Consider the following 20163-nt stretch of genomic DNA (forward strand, 5'->3'; position numbering starts at 1 on the left):
ATTCTAATTTTCGCCACAGTTATTCGTTCACATTCAGTTTCGTATGCCATACTTGGTCTTCTGGCAGTTTTATAGAATTTTCCCTTAAGTTTTATTAAAAAGGCAGAAAGACACTGTCTCTCCAACTCCAACCAAATGGTCAGATTCTTACACTAGTGCAATAAAAAAATTTTAAAGTATTTTTTACAGATTCTAATGCGCTGTTTTTTTTCTAAAGTTTTTTAACCAATGTAATTATGCTTAGAAAGCCGAAAGTGTTCAAACAGGAATATTGAATTTTTTTACACACTTTAAAAATACTTTTCTTGTCCAAACGTTCATTTTTTTTTAGTGTGTACAAAAACATATCAGTTTTTTTAAATATAGTAAAGCATTGGCCCTTATCTTTCTTGAATTTCACGGAGTATTTAATACAGTGGAAATACTCGGTATCTTAAAAGCACTAGCAGAAAGCAGAATGGACCGCATCTTCTGCTGCTCATGATGCCTATCCATTACGCATGTTGGACATTATCTTGGAATTTTGACGTTATTGACTTATCCCCTAAAATATTCTGTAGTGGTAAAGTTAAACCATTCTCGTAGGTTATGCAATCACACTATTTTTCTTCTTCCTAGACCTCTTTTCCCATGCACTTTACTTTAAAGCATAGTCAAAAGTAAGTCACATCATTTTTCATTACGCATTATGTGTCCCAGGTGTCCAGGTTTCGACTTTGTATAGTCATGACGAGTTCGCGATTTTCACCCATTCTATGCAAAACTTCTTTATTGGTAACTTTGTTTATCCAGGAAATCTTTAACATGCGTTTATAGCACCACATTTTAAATGGGTGAAATCTCTTCAGTGATGCTTCAGTTAAGGTCCATGGTCTAGGTTTAATTACGGACAAACGTCTACAGATCTTCCGGTCTGTCATGATTTATACTTCTTCTTCTTCTTCAAGTGTCCTCTCCGCTACGGAGTTTGGCAATCATCATTGCTATTCGTATCTTTGAAGCTGTTGCTCTAAATAATTGGTTAGATGTGCATTGGAACTGGATAATAACATTTTTCTTGTTCTTCACGTGCCATCTCCGCGACGGAGGTTGGCAATCATCATGGCTATCTTGATCTTAGATGCTGCTGCTCTGAATAGTTCAATTGATGTGCATCCGTACCATTCCCTCAAGTTACGCAACCATGAGATTCTTCTTCTTCCTACACTTCTCTTGCCCTGGATTTTCCCTTGTATAATCAATTGAAGTAGGTTGTATCTCTCATTACGCATAACATGCCCCAGGTATTGCAGCTTTCGTGTCTTGATGGTTTCCAATACTTCCATTCTTTTGTTGATTCTTCTCATGACTTCGTTGTTTGTTACATGCTCGGTCCATGATATCTTCAGGATTCTTCTATACACCCACATTTCAAATGCTTCCAACTTTTTAGCAGTCGACGCGTTAAGTGTCCATGCTTCTATCCCATAAAGCAGAGTCGAGAATATATAGCACCTTGCCAGCCTAACTCTCAAGTCCAATTTTATTTCTCTTGCACAAAGTACCTTTCTCATTTTATTGAAGTTTGTACGTGCTTTCTCTATTCGAACTTTGATTTCGTTGGAGTAATCGTTTGTGTGATTAATTATTGTGCCAAGATAGTGGTAGTTTTCAACTTGTTCTAAAGCACTACCGTTAATTGTCAGGCTTTCACCATTATTTTGGGTTTTTGATATTCTCATAAATTTGGTTTTCTTGGTGTTTATTGATAATTCATATTCCTCTCCATACTCAACTATCTTGTTCATTAGCTTTTGGAGGTCTCGGAGGTTGTCTGTTATTATTAGAGTATCGTCCGCATATCTAATGTTGTTAATTGATGTTCCATTGACCTTGATTCCTGCTGTTTCTCCCTCAAGAGCTCTTTTCATAATTTCTTCAGAGTATGCATTGAATAGTAGTGGTGACAATACACACCCCTGTCGCACTCCTCTTTTAACTTCGAACTCTTCTGATGTGTGTTCATTAATGCGTACGTGTGCCTGCTGTTTATAATATGGATTTGTTATAATTCGAAGGTCATTGTGTTGTATTTGTTTTGCTTTGAGGATGTCCATTAGCTCTTTGTGGCGGACTTTGTCGAAAGCTTTGTTGTTGTCTATAAAACAGACGTACATATCTTGGTTCACATCCAAGCATCTCTGGATTAGTACGTTGAATGCAAATAGAGCTTCACGGGTACCTACGCCATTACGGAATCCAAATTGAGTTTCTTCAATATCCATATCAAGTGTTTTGTAAATGCGTTTATGAATGATCTTTAAAAACAATTTAAGTGTGTGAGACATCAGGCTTATGGTACGGTGGTCAGTGCATTCTCTAGCATTTTTCTTTTTTGGGAGACAAATGAATGTTGAGGTCAACCATTCGTTGGGTATGTCACCCGATTGATAAATTTTATTAAAAAGGTTTAAGAGGACATCAATGTACTCATTTTCTATTATTTTAAGGATATCAATAGGCAGTTGATCTGGCCCCGGGCTTTTTCCGTTTCTGGTGTTCTTTAGTGCATACATTATTTCTTCCTTTGTAATTTCTGCACTTGTTTCTCTGTCCTCAAAAGACAAGTCTTGTGGGTTTCCTCTTTCGTCGTCGAATAGCTCTTCCATATACTCTTCCCATCGTTTTAGTTTTTCGTTAGTCGTTATCGTAGTATTTCCATTTTTATCTAAAAGAGTTGTATTGTGGTTTCTTTTTTGCAGTCCTGCCATTTCTTTAACCTTTTTATGTATGTTGAATAGGTCGTATTTGTTCTGAAGATCCTCTATCTCTTTACATTTTTCCTCATAGTAAGTTTGTTTTGTCTTTCTTATCTTTTTTCTGATTTCGTTGTTAATGATTTTGTAATTGTGACTGTCTTTGTTCTTGGCTTGTCTTCGTTGTTCCATCATGCCGAGTATCTCGTCGGTCATCCAATTGTCTTTCTTTCGTGTCGGTTCTTTTAATATCTCTTTGCATGGAGCGAGGAGGCAGTTTTTTAGTGTTTCCCATTGTTCGTTTATCTCGTAAGGGTTGATATCTAATTTATCAATGTTTTCGTATATTTTCTGTTGAAGTTTGATTTTTATATCAACGTCTTTCAGTTTTCTAACATCTAATTTTGGAGTTCTTTGTGGTTAATAATAACATTAGTATCTTTAAAAGGAGCTCATGCCCTTCTAAGAGAATATTACTCTTGCAGATATGGACTGATGCTGATTTGTAAATACAAAACGAAACGTTTTTGCTGGTATATGGACACATAACATCTAGCTTGTTTCTTTTCTCCTCTTATCTGACAGATCTTTAAGAGTTCCAGTGTGAAAGGGACCGTCTCTAAGTCACCGTCGTTAATAGAGAACTTGTATTCATTGACCTGAATTGTGTGTTTGTATGTATTTTATCGTTTTTTATATTGGTTTATGAATAATTCTTAAAAAAATTTCAGAAGATGGCTCATAATGCTTATTATTTGACAGTTTTCATATTTTTCTCATTGGGTTTTTTGGGTATTATTGTGAAAGTAGATCTAAGCCCTGTTGGAATATTTTTCCTTCTTCTCTTCTAATTCGATGATCGTTATTGACCGTTGGATATCATATTACTAATATAAGTAATATCATGTTGGTATGTTTCCATTTTGGTATATTTAATTAAAAATTAGTAACTCTATTCAGGAATGGAATTTTATTCTAAGTATATATTATCTAAGTACCTAAGTATCTGACCTAAGTCAGGAAAAACGTGCCAGGTGACGTTTTTCTAATAGCAGATGATTTAAAGGGATCCAGGGTTATGCTACTTTATAACTTTTTCTTCCTCTTTATAAGCAATTCTGCTTGTTCTTCTGTCGATTGGTGACTTATCTCTTGCTATTTTGACGACACGGGTCTCCTCCATTTTGCTTATGTGGTTATTTCATTCTTTTTTTCTATTTTGTGTTTAATCATTTATACACTGTACGTTACATTTTCTTCTAATGTGTTGACTTCTCTTTTGATTTCTCAGCGTATTTCCTGTAATTCTTCTCAGTACTCTCATCTTTGCCGTTTCCAGTAGCCTTTGCGTTATGGCTGTGTCAGGTCTTGTTTCTGAGGCATATGTCATTAATAGTTTTACACTATCTTTATAAAGTCTTGACTTTCAGTGTTAATGTGTCTGTTTCGCCATATATTGTTATTAAGGCATCATGCCAGTCTATTTGCTTGTTGTACTTGATCTCTCACTTCTTTGTCCAGGTCTCCATAGTTAGACAATGTAATTCCCAGGTATTTTATTTTCATTACTTGTTCAACACTGATGCCCTGGTTGGTTCTTTGCTGACTACCATTATTTTAGTTTTCTAAGATTGTGATATTACATCCTTTGCTTTCATATTAAATCTGTGGACCAGTCTTTGTAGACTATCTTCATCTTGGGCTATCAATATTGCGTCGTCTGCGTAACAGAGTATTTTTATTTCTTTATTTACCATTCCCCATAGAAACAGGATTATGCGTCGAAACAGGATAAACTAGATAAAAATGGGGAGGATAGCAGATAAAAAAAATTACTTGACTGAGTCTGTCACAGGTAGACAAAACTTCCCACATGATGAACTGACCAATTTCGCGGCGAACTGTATTAAGGCACACAAAAGAGATAGATAGAAATATTTAAAGAAGACCTATGTCTAACAGTTGACAAGCTAGGAATAATTGACGATGTTACAGAAGCGGCAGCTGAATAATATTAAAGCAAGGGTAAATATTGTCATCTACTAGTAGGTAAGAGACAATAATGAAACGATCAAGAGGAGACATACATTCAAAAGCGAATTTAAACAAACTGATGCAGAAACAAGTCTTTAGTAACAGAAGGTAAATAAATAAATTTGATGTAAATGAGTATTAAAACGTTTAAAATAATTTCGATACTTTCTTTGGTTTCATTAAGATTTAAATTATGAAAATAAGTGCAACTTATTTCCGATTTTCTACAAACCGTGTCCTAGTTATCGATAATGTTGAAACCACAGAAAAAATTTATTGCACGTGTCATTGGTAATAATAATTTTACATTAAAACCGACGCTGCACTTGCATTTTTATAGTCTTTTTATATATAAGCGACAATAACAAACAAGAAACATGCTTACATTTCATCATTTGAGGCAAAAATGTTAATAGCGTATAAAATCCCCAAGTTTCACAATATAAACAAACGGAACTTGCCCATACTGCACGTGACTTTAAAATAGTACACCAAGGGGTGCTGATTTTTTCATCACTCTTAATAGAACTGATGGCTTCGTTTATATATTTTACTTCTTTTTCTTTTATATACTTGTCTGTGGATGGTGTATCTGCGACTACTACCAGCCATATTGCGTACCAAATGAATCCAATTACACCTAAAAAATGATGATAGGTAAATTATTCAATTAATTCATTAAATAAGTTATCATTTCATAGGTGGTGATAGAGATTAATATTAAGATGTAGACAAGACACATTGTCGTATAAAAATGTAACAAAATAAAATATATAAAGTAGACACTGGATCGTCAATTAGCCCTGATTTATCTATCATTGAAAATAGATCTTCTCTAGATATTTTCAGCTACACTTCTCAACAATTGAAGTGGATATTATGAAAATGTGTATTTTATTTTTTGTTCATAAGGTCAAATAGAAAAATGAAGTGATATAAATAAAGATTTATTTTTACTTCTTATTTTCATACAGATGAACCGAAAAAAGAAATTCTTTAAGAAAAAAAAAAATAGAAAATAAACAAAAATTGTAAAATTAACAACCTAAAATTTCTATTCCTGCTTAATTTCTAATATCCCGAAAAGAAAAATTAAAAGTGTGTGGGTCCACTTCTGTGTCACTTTAATGCTCTAACTCTATTTGGAAGACCTCTTATTAAATTATTGATGAACTGCTGCGGTATACGTTCCCAAATCGCGCGTAATGTATTGGCCAACTGATCTAAGGTTTGGGGCGGTTAAAGGAGCCTGTTTTATTGCCTAGACATTTCGGCCCAAACATGTTTAATGCAATTTATATCAGTTAAACACGGTGGCCACTCCATTCTTGTAATGCCATGAGTTTCTATACACTCGTTGACAATTCTAGTACGGTGAGGGCGAGCGTTATCATCAATCAGAACAAATTGTTCGCCTATTGCACCAAAAAATGGAACAACTATTGGTACAATGAGTCTGTCTCGATATCGTGTAGCAGTCATTGTCTCGTTAATTAAGACGACTAAGTCTGTGCGACCGTCAAAACATATGCCTCCCCACACGCAAACGGATCCACCTCCAAAAAGAGTGGTTGGGACCCTCAGATTTTCATTGTAACGCTGTCCTCTTTCCCTCCACACCAATATTCGGCCATCATTCGTATACAAACAAAATCTGGACTCGTCAGTAAAGAGACTGTCTTCTGACAGTTTGACTGGAAATCGCTCGTCCAGTAGCGTAAAGATACTATTAATTCTGGAAACCGTGAATATTGTGTTTCTTCTTGCCGTCAGAACTACAAAACGGTCTTGCCAACATTAACTGTTTTGTTTTTATGTCTTTATGTCATCAACTATTGTATGCTTGACTCCCATCATTTCTCGTATTCTCTCATTTGGTATCCGATCTCTTCTTGATTTGCCTGCTGCTCTTCTTCAGAAGTCTATTTCTGTTGCTAGTAACAGGGCAGGGCTAAATTTTGAACAGCTAATAAGAACAGCTGAAGATAGAGAAGATTTTAAAATTGTAGTAGCCAACCTCCATTGAGGAGAGGGCACTTTAAGAAGAAGTAACAGTTTCTCTGTGCTTTGTTTCATTGGCCAAACTTCACTGCCATATGTGATTACACTTTTAAGTATGGTGTTGTATATGAGTTGTTTGTTCTCTTTAGATATTGTTTCGTCCCACAGAATGCCATTCATCATGGCTATGGCTTTTCTACCCTGTCAGCTTCTGTCTTTTATAGCAGCATCGAGTGTTCGATCTTGAGTTATCTTCATACCCAGGTACTTATATTCATCACAGTGTTTAATTTCTACCCCATCGTCTAATATAATGGATTGCTTTGTCCCACCAATACACATGGCTTCAGTTTTCTTAATTTTGACTTCGAGACCCCATTTGTTATATTCTTCCATTAGCTTCCGAGTCATGTAACTCAAGTCGTCATAATCCTGAGCAATCAGTATTTAGTCATCAGCGAAACATAAGGTGTACAATGTAGTCTCGTCATTGAGAGGGATTCCCATGCCATTACATTTTCTTTCCCAAAGAAAATGTAGAGCCTTTAAATATTTTTAAAAATATGTAGATATTTTCATCGGCATTGGGAACTGAACTGTGATAGTCAGACATTCTCTCGTTAGACTGTCGTTTTCTATAATTTCTGAAAAAGTCGTTTTAAACTTCCTATAAAAATATTAAGTATCTACATTCTGCGGTATATATGAAAATTGTATCTCCGGATTAATTATTTATTAAATTCAATAAAACAGATTTTCGATTTATCGACTTAAAAATCGATATAAAGTCTTCTTTTTGCAGTATCTAATAAGAAAACGGATCTGTTGATTATCAAAAAAATACAGATAATAATCAATTTTCTAAAACAAATTTTTGGTTTCCTCAAAGACCCAATATTAATAAATTTTGTAGAATTATGTTTCCCTTCCTTTAAAAGCATGACTTCAAATACACATGCTGGCATACGAGATATACGAAATAATTTGAAAAGGGATGAATTCTTTATATCTCTAACGGCGGAAACAATAATACCAAAATTCAGAAATAAAATTTGATTATATTAGTCATTCTGCTCTCTATAATAGATCTCTGTTCTGATCTCTATAATAGATTATTTATACAGTGTGTAAATCTAAAACTTGATATCTCGATAGTTGTTTTTTAAAAGGCCTTTTTCCAGTCGGTTTAGTTTAAGTTGTGTTTTCTTTTATTTTTCTTTAATGTTGTAAAAATCCAACACTTTTAATTTAATTTATAAGTTATAAAAAACAGTAGTTTTTACCCACTTATAAAAAATGTCTTACCAAATGTGTAGAATATACTTTCCCAACCAAAATACGTCGCTAGTAGTGAACAAATAGGCATTGCCACTACTGCCCCAAAATAGCTGCCTGATCCTGCAATGCTAACTAAACGACTTTTTTCCGAAGGGGGAGCCCAATGCGACCATATTTCCTGCATAGCAGGATAGGTGACTCCCTAGAAAATAGTAAATTAATATATTATTATATAGTCCGTCTAAAACATAAATATCCGGAATTTTATATATTTCCTAATATTAATAGATTTCCTTTTTGTAACATTTTAAGACAAAAGTAATGCATCAAGTAGGTTGTGCCGATAGTAGGTTATGGTCAAAATCACATGACAACACCATGTGCAGAGATGGGCATCGACACGTCGACTTTAATTGTCGACACAGACGTGTCGACAATGTCGAGAACGTGTCAACAATGTCGACAATGTCGACAATGTCAGCAACGTGTCCATAATGGAAAAAAGTGAGGTTATGTTATGAAATTATTCAGTTGTAAACTTTGAATGTGATCTGATCTGATCAGAATCAAAATGAGTGGCAGAAAACTGAATAAAAACTATGATATATTATCATTCAAAGTATTAAAGATAGAAGGAAAGCACGCGGCTAAATGTTGTGTATGTGGAAATGTGATAAAAAATACAGCTGCAGCAAGATTGCAAAGTCACAGGTAAGAAGAAATATTTTAATTAATTTTAGCTGGATAGCTATAGAGATTTATTCTCTGAAATTGATATTTGTATCGGCTGATAACTAACCCCGTCCCGTACTTTCATTTTAAGAAACGTCTGCAAGTTAGATCGTGGCAATGGTAATCAATCCAATAATGAAATGTCGCATGTTTCGATATACGAAAATACTGGCTCAGACACAGGTTTTACACCTACAGTTAATCCACAAGTGAGTATATAGGACGTATGTTCTACTACATATTTAGCAGGGGCGGATCTAGAAAAAATTTTGGGGGGAAGTTTTTGAAATTACATTTATCTATAATATAAACATGAATCGTAAAATGTGTTCGGAGCCGCATAACTTAACAACGCATGGATCACAATTTCGGTAGTAGTATATTTGAGAAAACATGGCGTCAAAAACCGTATAGCCATCTAACGGCAAGAAGTGAAAATAACGCACTATATATTATTGTAGATTTCTTGATTACTATTTAATTCGAATTCGGAAGGGGACATAAATTGCATCAGTTTTCACCCCAGAATTTGTATTCTGAGGTTTTCACGTTGTTGCATCTGTATATACAGGGTGTCCCATTTAAAAAACACCACGTTTAGTATTTTACGACAAAAAACGGATTGGCCTATTGAATTAAGTACAAAACGCTGTATCTATGCCAACTTCTGTATACAGGGTGTCCGTAGATCCGCCCTTCATATTTAGTCACCTTAGAGTTTCTTTTTATTTTGAATTTTAGAATACAACGAACGGTAGTTACGAAGTTATTGAAGATGGTTCGCTAGCTATTGTGACTGGAACTTCACCTGAAAACATGCTAGATGGAATTATAGAAAATTCATTAGATACCGATGCCGCCTTATTGGAATTGGAAGAAAACAATGGTGTAGCAATTCAAGGCACTCATAGTATTGTTGAAAATATGATGTTATCAACTACTGATACTGAGAGTAGTAATTTGACTAACTTAAGTACTCCAACTTCCTCCAGCACAAGCTACACAAGCACGAATAAAAGAAATTTATTCGCTACATCTCAAGCTAGACCAGCCAAAAAATCAAAGAAAATCACCGACTATATGGACATATTACAAGAGTATGAAGAGGAGAAGATAAGCACTGCACTAGCCAAATTTATATTCGGCTGTAACTTACCATTTACTGTGGTAGAATCACCTCTCTTTAAAAATTTTATAAAAACGATCCGTCCTGCTTATTTAGACAAAATTCCTGGCCGGAAAAAACTTTGTACATCGCTTTTAAATAAGTGCTATGAAGACTGTATTGAGATTTCACGTAAAAAAGTGGAAACCGAGTCAGTCATTTTGTGTGACGGTTGGAAAAACTCATCTACTAATTCTAAAACGGTTGTGACAATGTTGCATAGTGCAGACGGAAAAAATGCCTTTCTTGATGCTTGGGATTTAACCACGGAGTCTGAGACTGGAGAAAAACTTGCCGAAATAATAACAGAATCTAAAAAATTGCAAAAGAAAAATACGATGTAGATGCGTACGGTATAGTTTCGGATAATGCTAGTGCAATGATTAAAATGGGATCCCTCCTCAAGCACAACATGTGGCACTCTACGTGCAGTAGCCACACCGGCAACCTTTTAGCCAAAGACGTGCTGGATAAAAAGTTAGTCGCCAATGTGGTCATTGTCCTCAAAGAATTTAAGCAACCAGATTTAGAAAAAATGATAGTTGATAAGGGAGGGCGCAGAATCAAATTGCCGGCCGAAACAAGATGGTGCTCTTACCGAGATTCTTTCAAAAGTCTCCTAGAAAATCTGGTATATATGAAACAAGTAGCCGCTGTAACGAAAAAAAAGATTAAGCCGAAAGTCAAGGAATTAATCTTCAACGATGAATTTGTGGATGAGATTCAACAGAACATAGAAATTTATGAACCCATTTGTAATCTGATCAATGTTTGTCAGAAATCTGACACATCTGTAGCAGATGCTGTTCATCTGTGGCTCAATTTGAATCTGCCAGATAACCTTAAAGAAAAATTGAAACACAGACAACAAATGGCGTTAAACGTGTACGCATTAACTGCGTACTATCTGCATCCGAAATATGAAAATTCCAAGCTTACGTCAGAGCACACTGGTATAATAACTCAGTTCTTACTCAGAAAGTTGTGCAATCAGGGCATAGAAGAATGGGACAAATTTAACACTAAATCGGGTAAGTCTTTCAGACAAAATTATCGCTCTTTTGATTTTTAATATATTAGGTTTACAATTTCAGGAATATTCTCAACACTTTGGGAAAAAGGAGTTGAAAAGCCTCTAGTATTTTGGCGAGTGGTCAAACTGGAATGCCCAATTCTTGCTAAAATGGCTCTCAGACTTCTAAAAATGCCAGCCTCCTCAGCTCAAATCGAGAGACTCTTTTCAAATTGGGGACACATTCACAGTCTGATAAGAAATAGATTAACGTTCACTAATTCCAAGAAATTGGTACATATTTATGTTTCATTAAAGGGAGAGTATCCTGATAAAAATAGTTATGACCTGGACGAGGAAGAAATTGTAGATATGGACGGGGAAAGTACAACTATTTGATGTATTATTGGTTAAATGTTTTCTTTGGTTAAAAATTAGCAAAACCGCAAAACCGCAAAATGTTGTAATGTTTTTATTATGCAGTCTCTGCCAGAGCACGAAGAGATTCAACACTGTTTCAGTAATTATTATACTATAATTATTATACTATAATTATTATAATAAAGAGTTAGTAAAATTTAAAAAAAAGTAAACGAAATGTTAGGAAACAAGGTAAGGTTTCAATGTACTGAGATATGTTTGATTGTGGTTTGGAATCTTACCTCGTTTACTGACGTTTAGGTTTACGTTTCTTTTTAATTTTTTTAAACCTTTCTGTAATTTTACGAGTTTACGAGTAACGATAGAAAATTAAAAATCTATGAAAATTTGTTTTGCTGGTTTTTTCTGGTTTTGCATCCATATGGTAATATTTTAGATTCATTACATTGCATTACTCTATCATGAGGTTTGCACATAATAAATTGTCTCTTTATGATTCTATTTAAAATTCATTTACACTTGAAAAACCTGCAATCAAACAATTATGGAATATCCTATGAATTTGACAATCGCAAGTTAATAGTGAGGTTAAAAGTTTCAAAAGTTTGAGATTATTTGGTCTCTTTGCAACTTGTTGAAACATTAATGCATACTTTTTCAATAAGTCAGCGCAGCCAGATTAACTTAAAATTTCAAATTAGTGCGCACGGAACGTCATTCTGATCGTTTGCTAATTGTCGACATACTCGACATTGTCGACATTGGCAACAACTTTAAATCACTCGACATCGACATGATTGTCGACATGTCGATAATCGAATTGTCGACATGACATTATCGACACCGCCCATCCCTGACCATGTGTCAAAGATGGTTGTTTGTAAACAGACTTAAGATTTGTGAAATAATGTTGCAAGTAGAAAAAAGAAAAGTGATGGAATATTTGTGTAGAAAGGGTGTCTGAAACTTTAAAAAATTAGTGCAATTGAACTGATGAGAAAATGCACTGTATGAGAAAATAAAGAGGATAAAAAATGGCATAGATATGAGACATAGACCAGTTTCGGGTAGACCGCGTAAGATTCGCGAAAACAATTTAAATGCTTTAGTGGCTTTAGGACGACAAAATCCGCGCCTAGGGTTTCGAAAATTAGCGAGCAGATTTGGAAATCAGCGAAGAATAAGAGTGTGCTCAGAAACTGTCCGCATGTCACTGAGCAAACAAGGCTACATATCAAGGAATTAAAAAAAAATCCCTACAATGACACCTTTGCAAAGGCAACGAAGAATAGACTTTTGTCAACGTTCTCGAGAAGATAATTTTAATAATGTCTTTACATCAGATGAAAGTTGTTTCCAGCTTGGTGCAAATCATCTAGAAGTCCTATAAAATAAAAGATTTTTGTATACAGTATTATGTCGTCAAGGTGCTAAGTATAAATCGTGCTGTTTAAAAAGCCGTTTAGCGATTCATAACCAATACGAAACCATAACTCAGTTTGTACTGGTATAAGTTCTGATGTTAGTACTGACTTAGTTCTTGTAGGGGGAAGTTCTATGACAGGAGGAAGGCATTTAATAACCATTTTAGATGAGCATGTAGTACCTTTTGGGTAATTTAGGCACAAATTACGAATATCTTGTCTATTTTTGACCGTGTAGGTTTGAATTCACTTTAACAAATCGTCAACTAAGGGGATCTAAGGAATAGAATATCCTAAAAAACATTTATTCTTCTTTTTATACTCTGTAAAAATAATATTATAAATTTGATTGATTAAGTGCTCGCTCCTCTATTTGTAGAGTTCTGCGGAGTCATTTTGATTTCCTGGCTCTTTGTCCTTTTATTCGTCTCCTTAGTGTCATAAAAGATCGGTTGATAAACATCATTTTAATTTAACGAAGAGTTTATTTGTATACCAGCTTGATTATTATCTTTAGTGCACAGTTACAACAGAATTGAAGTGTTCTATCCATTTCTTTTTTTTTAGTATTTTACACACTTTATTTATAGCGAAACGTTTTTTTTTCCAATTAATTATAAAAAATTCAATAGCATTGGTGCAACAAAACTTTCTGAACCCACATATCAGGGGAGTATGGGCCACATGGGCTTGGGAAAATTTTGACAGCCTGGGAAAATTTTGATGTGTGTCACAAGATGGCGGCCGACAGCTATCAACTGTCACTTCATTTGTCAACTGACAACCGTCATGGCAACTGTCAAAAAATTTTCACGCCCAAGTGGCCCAAATTCTGCTAATATCCTCAAAATCTCAAACACTGATGTGTTAAATATGACGTCTCTATTAGTTACAACATAATTCTTAGCAAAATTTGAAAAAAAAAATTATGTATTTACCTCAAGAGCCCCTTCTAAAATCCTGATTGCAATTAGAAAGTATACACTAGTTTTTGCAATCCACGGAGTAACCAATGTTAATAAGGAAGTAGAGGCAATTCCCAGTCCGAAAACTCTAGCGCCTCCAAGTTTAGCGGCCAAAAATCCTCCAATGATTTGTGTAAAGATGTAACCATAAAAAAATGAACTAAGAACGTAACCTTGCAACGTCGAATTCCATTCAAATTCTCGTTCCTATAAATAAATCATTTAATATTTTATTGCAAATGTGCAAAGATATTTAAATTAAACCAATATAAAATTCCTAATACCAAGCCAATTTAAAAACACCTATCATAGTACCAGGTGGTGCAATTTATTGTTCCAGTTTTTTTTTTGTTTAATTATACAAAATTATTGTAGAAATGATATTAAAGCCGTAATATTTTAAGATGTTTTAATTTTAAAGATATTTTTACCAATAATAATTAGCTAAAAATCATTTTAACATTAAGAATTATATATTTATTTAAAACTTTTCAACTTTCTCATTTATTACATAATATATTAACTTTCTTGCTCTGTGATAGATACACAATATTATTTCAGACATAATATTTGCGTTCATTGCGGTTCTTCCACGGGTTCTTTTAAGTTGTAATGATCTTAAAGTTCTTTCAATATCTGGTTGATACTTTATTTTGTTGTGTTGGTTAGGCAAGACTGGATTTTTGGGTCACTTATTCTTCTTTTGTTGCTCTAAAGCCTTTTGCCTAAGTCTAATAAAGACATCCTTCTTTTGACTATATACTAACATTTTCATTCAGTGTTGAGATATACCCACATCACGAAAGCATATACTTCTGCAATGTTAATTTTGTTTATAAACAATGTGGCTGGTCACCTTTTTGGATTGTCTGTTGCAAGTGTATTCGGCAATAGGCAGGGCCGAAAGTACTACAATTCGCCACAGTAGTATTAGAAAGTATCAGTTGCCTTTTTAAAAAGAACAACTTATAAACTTTGCTATTAACTTATATTTAGTGAGTTTATACCTGTAATTATATTGTTATATTAACCCTTATCCGGGAAAGCTGGGTCCAACAGGCCCGAGACGCCAATTCTTTTATCATAAACTGATAAAAAAAAATTTATTGAATTAGTTTAGTCCTTCTACATAGTCATGAGCTATTTAAAATATTTATTATCATTTTTTAAATGATTGTGTCGGAAGAATTTTGTCACATTAAGGGGCAACACGGACCCTATTTGTATTTATACCTAAAGTGAAAATCTTTGTTATAGAAGTGAACCTGGCAGCCAGGTAATGTTTGTTCCATATCGAGGTAGGTGTCCTTTCAAGTAGTATATGCTTTAAAGCCAAATAAGTATGGCATAAATATGTGGTGGGCAATGTGGGCATGTGACTCAGAAACATATTACCCTTTAGATGGAATACCATATACAGGAAAAAACGGAAATACAGTAGCCAAAGGTCTTGCATCTCAAGTGTAAAGCAACTCGTTAAGCCTTATTTTAATTTCACGAGAAATGTGACTTGCGATAACTATTCCACTGGTCTTGTTCTTGCACATGCATTACAGGAAAATTCACTAACTCTTGTAGGCACAGTGAAAAAAAAAATAAGAGATTTGTTCCTTGGGAATTTCTACCAAACAAGAACCGTTTAGAGAAATCTTCAATTTTCGGATTCACTCCAAAAGCATCTTTTGTTTCTTACGTTCCGAAAAAACAAAGAAGTGTCCTAGTCCTGTCTACAATGCATCACAATGCTTACCGTGCAGATGATGTTGACAAAAAACCAGATATGATATTCTATTATAATAGTACAAAATGTGGTGTCGATACGCTAGACCAAATGGTTCATAAATATACAGTGTAGGTAAAAGTTTATGGTCGGTATGGTAAAATTTAACAGGATATCTAACGCAGATATAAAATCATATTTTCAGCGAACAGACAAAGATAACAATCATATTTCCCCTTGGTCTCCCCTCCATATTTCTTATTGCTGCCCATTGCCCAGTAGTAAGACGATTAGTTCCGATTAGTTTCGATTAGTTCCGATTAGTTCCGATCTGAGATATACATATCTCTGGTTCCTATCCTAAGAAACTAGAGGTGGGTCGTTGACATTTTTATCGGAACCGTTTTTCGTAAATTGTAACTAGTTGATTGTTTATCAGTAGTTTCAAATAAGCGAGTACACAAAAAACATATTGGTTATTATATTGAAAGAAACTAACGAAGGATATATTTATTATAACTTAAAAAATAGATTATACAATACAAATAGTACTTACATTTACATGACACATTATTAAATCGCGAATCGTCTAAATTGACATTTAAAAACATACGTTTTTCCACTTTTCTTGTTGTTTCTTCTTTTGTTTAAAATTAAACCAGATTTTGAACATGTGTTCACAATGAACAGATTTTGTTACAATACTACAATATTTTATGAATATAGTGGTTAAGTTAGGATATACATGCCGATGGTTTTTCCACCACTGTAATGGACAGTTCCAATCACCGTTCGAAATTTTTTGTGGGTAATATCATCAGACAAATACATGTCGAGTTCTTTTATATCTCTAGATACAGGTGTATGTTTAGATGAGTCATGTCTAATAATTTCATCAAAAATACACCATGGACTTAAGTCATCTTTATCAGTTTCTTTTTATTGTACTGGTTGATTTTCACTAGTACAATCTTCTTTTTCTTTTTTTATAGAAGTAACCAGCTTCTTAACTCTTTCTTTTGTTTTTTATAACTAGGTATTCTGATTAATGAATGAGTTTCGATTTACGATTGATCTGCATTTTCGATTTCAAATCTTTATTGATAGTTCGTCAAAGGATTTATTTATTGTAAATATTCAATTATGAATTATTTTTCTTAGTCAAAATGATTGACCTAGTATAAGAATAATAATTTTATTTTCAAAAAATGCGCATTTGTAGAAGATGCAGCTTTTATGGTCCACTTTCTGAATATTGCAATGATTGAAACTTCTCCTCACGCATTTCTGTCCGTTTCGACTTTTTCTACTACAAGTACTGACATACTGCCACCGCCACCCAAGCGCCAAAAGGTGATGAATACTTCCATTAATAAAAATATTAGTTTAGAACAAAAGAAACAAATAGATATGGATTTAATAAACCTATGTAAAGACTCGTTTCATCCGTTTTCCATAGTTAAAGAACGAGCTTTTAAAAAGTTTGCAGGGTGGATTCCTGGATATAAAACACCAACAAGAAAAACTTGTTCATTACGTCAGGCTCATTACTTTAGGAATGTTATACCAAAACTAAGCAAATTATTAGATCACAAGTTTTTAAAGAAGTAGAAAATATCTGTATTACTACTGACCTTTGGACATATGGAGTAACTTAGAGTTACATCGCATTAACAGGACAATTCAGAAAAGATCGCTTTTGAAATTAGTGAAATTATTTCACTAATTTCAAATTTCAGTTTCTAAAAAAATACATTTCAAAAAAAGTACCTTATCTTTAGAAAGGCTTTTAAAGTATCAATTACAACATAACAGAGTTCCCAAACGGCCAATCCAAGACGTGGAAACTAGGTAGAACTTCACCTATTACATGTTAAAAAGAATGACCAAGTTAGAAGAGGCAATCCGTTCTACTTTTGTATTAGTTAATACAGACTTAGACTTGGACCAAATCTAAATGATAAAGACTGGATTATTTGTTCTCAATTTTCCCAAATTTTACGGCCTTTTAAAGAAATAACAAGTACAATGAGTGGCCAAAAATACTTGAAGGGTAGTTCAGTGATTGTTATGGTACGCTGCCTTCAAGAATCTTGCAATAAAATTTTAGCAAACGGTAACCTTACATCCATATTATCCGACGTAGTACAATTACTAATATCGGGTTGTATTGTTTAGTTTATTTTTCAAGTTAAAATAAATATATTCTTCATTAGTTTCTTTCACTTCAATAAATATACACATAAACGATAATAGCCATTATGTTTGTTTATGTAGGTACTCTCTTACTTGAAACTACTGTCAAACAATCATAATTATTGTTTACGAAAATCGGTTTAGTTGCGTTAAGAGCGTAGGCGCAAAATTTCAGGCCAATGCTTTTTAAATGTATTGATTTTTTTCGAATCCTGAGAAAACTTACAAATATTTTTGAAAAATTTAAACGCAGAATGAAAGGTGACATTATTGCCGAGGGCCGAAATAAACAAAAAGTTTTTTTGAATGAGATACTTGAAATTCAAAATCACACTAAATTTTCTCTTTTTTCGCCCGTGTAACTTATTAAAATAAACATTATAGAAGTTTTCAGAGACTTTCGGCCCTCGGTAATAATGTATATAATGTATTCTTTCATTCTGCGTTTACATTTTTCAAAAATATTTATTAGTTTTCTCCAGATTCAAAAAAAAAAGAATGCCCACCTCTACTCGTTCGTTACCTGTGTTCGTACTTTGATTCGGTGCTTTGACTACGCGACATGAGACGTTGCCAAATAATTTCATATGAAGGTTTATTTATTGTGGAGTTATATGCATTTTATTATTTTCATTGGAAATAAGGCACAATGTGACTTTAAAATAAGCTTATTTTGATGTTTAGATTTTTAATTCGGAAATCGTACTTAAAATACGAAACATTAATAAATTTTATTTACATAAAACGATTTCCGAAGTGTAAATCAAAATGTTAAATTAAACTTATTGTAAAGAAAAATTGTGGCAAATTTAAAATAAAAAACAGTAAGCTGCCATTTAAATCAATTCGCCCAAATTTGATTATCTTAGAACGTTGTTAAAATGCTAAAAAGACAACAGGTCAAATAAAACAAATAAGTTTGGCAACGTTGAACTTCTCCTCTTTTCTTAGTTCCACTAATGCTATTTTGACGATATAATGGGCTGACCTAATATACCTCTCTCTTTTTAAATAGGTGTTTCTCACTCCATCTCACATAAGGTAAATACCGACCATAAACTTTTACCTACACTGTATATGCAAAAGATGAACTAAACGTTGGCCTTTTGCATTTTTTATGAATATTTTAGACGTGGCTGGGGTAGCCTCATTTATTACTTGGAGAAATTTACATCCAAAATGGAACGAATACAAAAATACGTAAATAAAATGTGTTGCCGGATAAGTAATTTGATTTGGAAAAAAACCAAATATTGTTCCCACATTTTAAATTTTTCCTTCTATATTCTGGAAATAATATTGTAATATTGTACATAGTTTATTTTAAATTTGTTTGTTTAAAACATACAGATGGGCTTTGTATTTAATTTCTTAGCGAAAATACTGTTTATGCAATACTTACTAATACGTTAGTCCCGTTTTGCAAAGAAACATTCTTCAATGATGTCATATCCACTATAGCAATACTCAAGTTTGAACGTAAGGAATATATGTTCATAAAACCAAAAAAAGCGAGTATTGCTACGATGTATCTTTTGAGGTACCATATTTTAAGCATTGAAGTGAGACTGAAACAAACAGTTTAAATACTTATATGTATTGTTTTACGAGAAAAAATATAAAATATAAAAATCATACCAAATAACTAATAAACCACTGAATAAAACACAGATGAATAACTCCTTGTTCACTCTTAAACAAACCACAAAATATGCTTTGCTTCCGTACTTCCCACAAATCACGAACAAGGTTAACAAATCTTTTAAAAACTTACCTGTCAAGAGCCTTAAAAAACACTATAAGCATAGGGAAGATATTTTCGAAGACCAAAACTCCATTGTCCCCTTTAGAACAAACTAATATCGTCTATCATATACCCTCTGCAGAGTGCAACTCAACTTCAAGGTCGATTAACGTTCCGTAGGAGCGACATTGGGATTTCTAAACCCTCTTGTGGCCTTACACAATATGTCATATCAACTAAACACAGTATCTATTTCAATAATGCTAAAATACTGTGTAAACAACAAAATTATCATATGCGATCCACTCTTGAAATGTGCCAAATTCTAAAACATCCAACTTCTCTAAATAAAAGAACCGACATCGATAACTTAAGCCAGATATACCAGTTTCTCATCATACAAAACAAATAAGAAGCACCATACAGGACAAATAAGAACCATCGTATCGCTTATTCTATTTTTTTAACAACTAGTTTAAATTGTCCCATTCTCCATCGAACAAACTAAAATTTTTTTGGAATCTATTTTTTAAAAACATTTTTTTTTTTACTAATGCTCTCGACTGTCGTACCCACATGTGGAACTATAAGGCTCATCCCGTACATCAAATAACCGAAAGCATGTTAGTGTCGTTTCATCAATAAAAGAGCTTAAATTACACATACGAATGAATCAATGGGTAAAATAAAATCACCAAAAAGTTGAATCAACCAGCATTAGTGCTTTCATTCAGTTTTTCTTGTGTTTTTTCTCTTCTAGTGTATTGTATTTTTAA

At 33.5% G+C, this 20163-nt stretch overlaps 2 protein-coding genes across 2 annotated transcripts in view; one reads left to right on the top strand and one right to left on the bottom strand.

Annotated features, from left to right (window-relative positions):
- The window catches only part of LOC140436518 (sialin-like), a 46545-nt gene that overhangs the window by 13491 nt on the left and 12891 nt on the right, over positions 1 to 20163 (bottom strand). Inside the window, exons 2-5 of the mRNA XM_072525403.1 lie at positions 19046 to 19210; positions 13701 to 13934; positions 8076 to 8250; positions 5155 to 5409 (exon numbers count right to left, since the gene is read on the bottom strand). Of these exons, the coding sequence (XP_072381504.1) occupies positions 5155 to 5409; positions 8076 to 8250; positions 13701 to 13934; positions 19046 to 19201 (820 nt within the window). The 5' untranslated portion in view covers positions 19202 to 19210. The remainder of the gene's footprint in view (positions 1 to 5154; positions 5410 to 8075; positions 8251 to 13700; positions 13935 to 19045; positions 19211 to 20163) is intronic.
- LOC140436519 (uncharacterized) lies at positions 10453 to 11384 on the top strand. Its single transcript, XM_072525404.1, has 2 exons — positions 10453 to 10976; positions 11040 to 11384. The coding sequence occupies exons 1-2, from the start codon at positions 10481 to 10483 to the stop codon at positions 11354 to 11356; spliced, it is 813 nt and encodes a 270-aa protein (XP_072381505.1). The 5' UTR covers positions 10453 to 10480; the 3' UTR covers positions 11357 to 11384.

The sequence above is a fragment of the Diabrotica undecimpunctata genome, chromosome 3, assembly GCF_040954645.1.
Source record: "Diabrotica undecimpunctata isolate CICGRU chromosome 3, icDiaUnde3, whole genome shotgun sequence".
Lineage (NCBI taxonomy): Eukaryota > Metazoa > Arthropoda > Insecta > Coleoptera > Chrysomelidae > Diabrotica > Diabrotica undecimpunctata.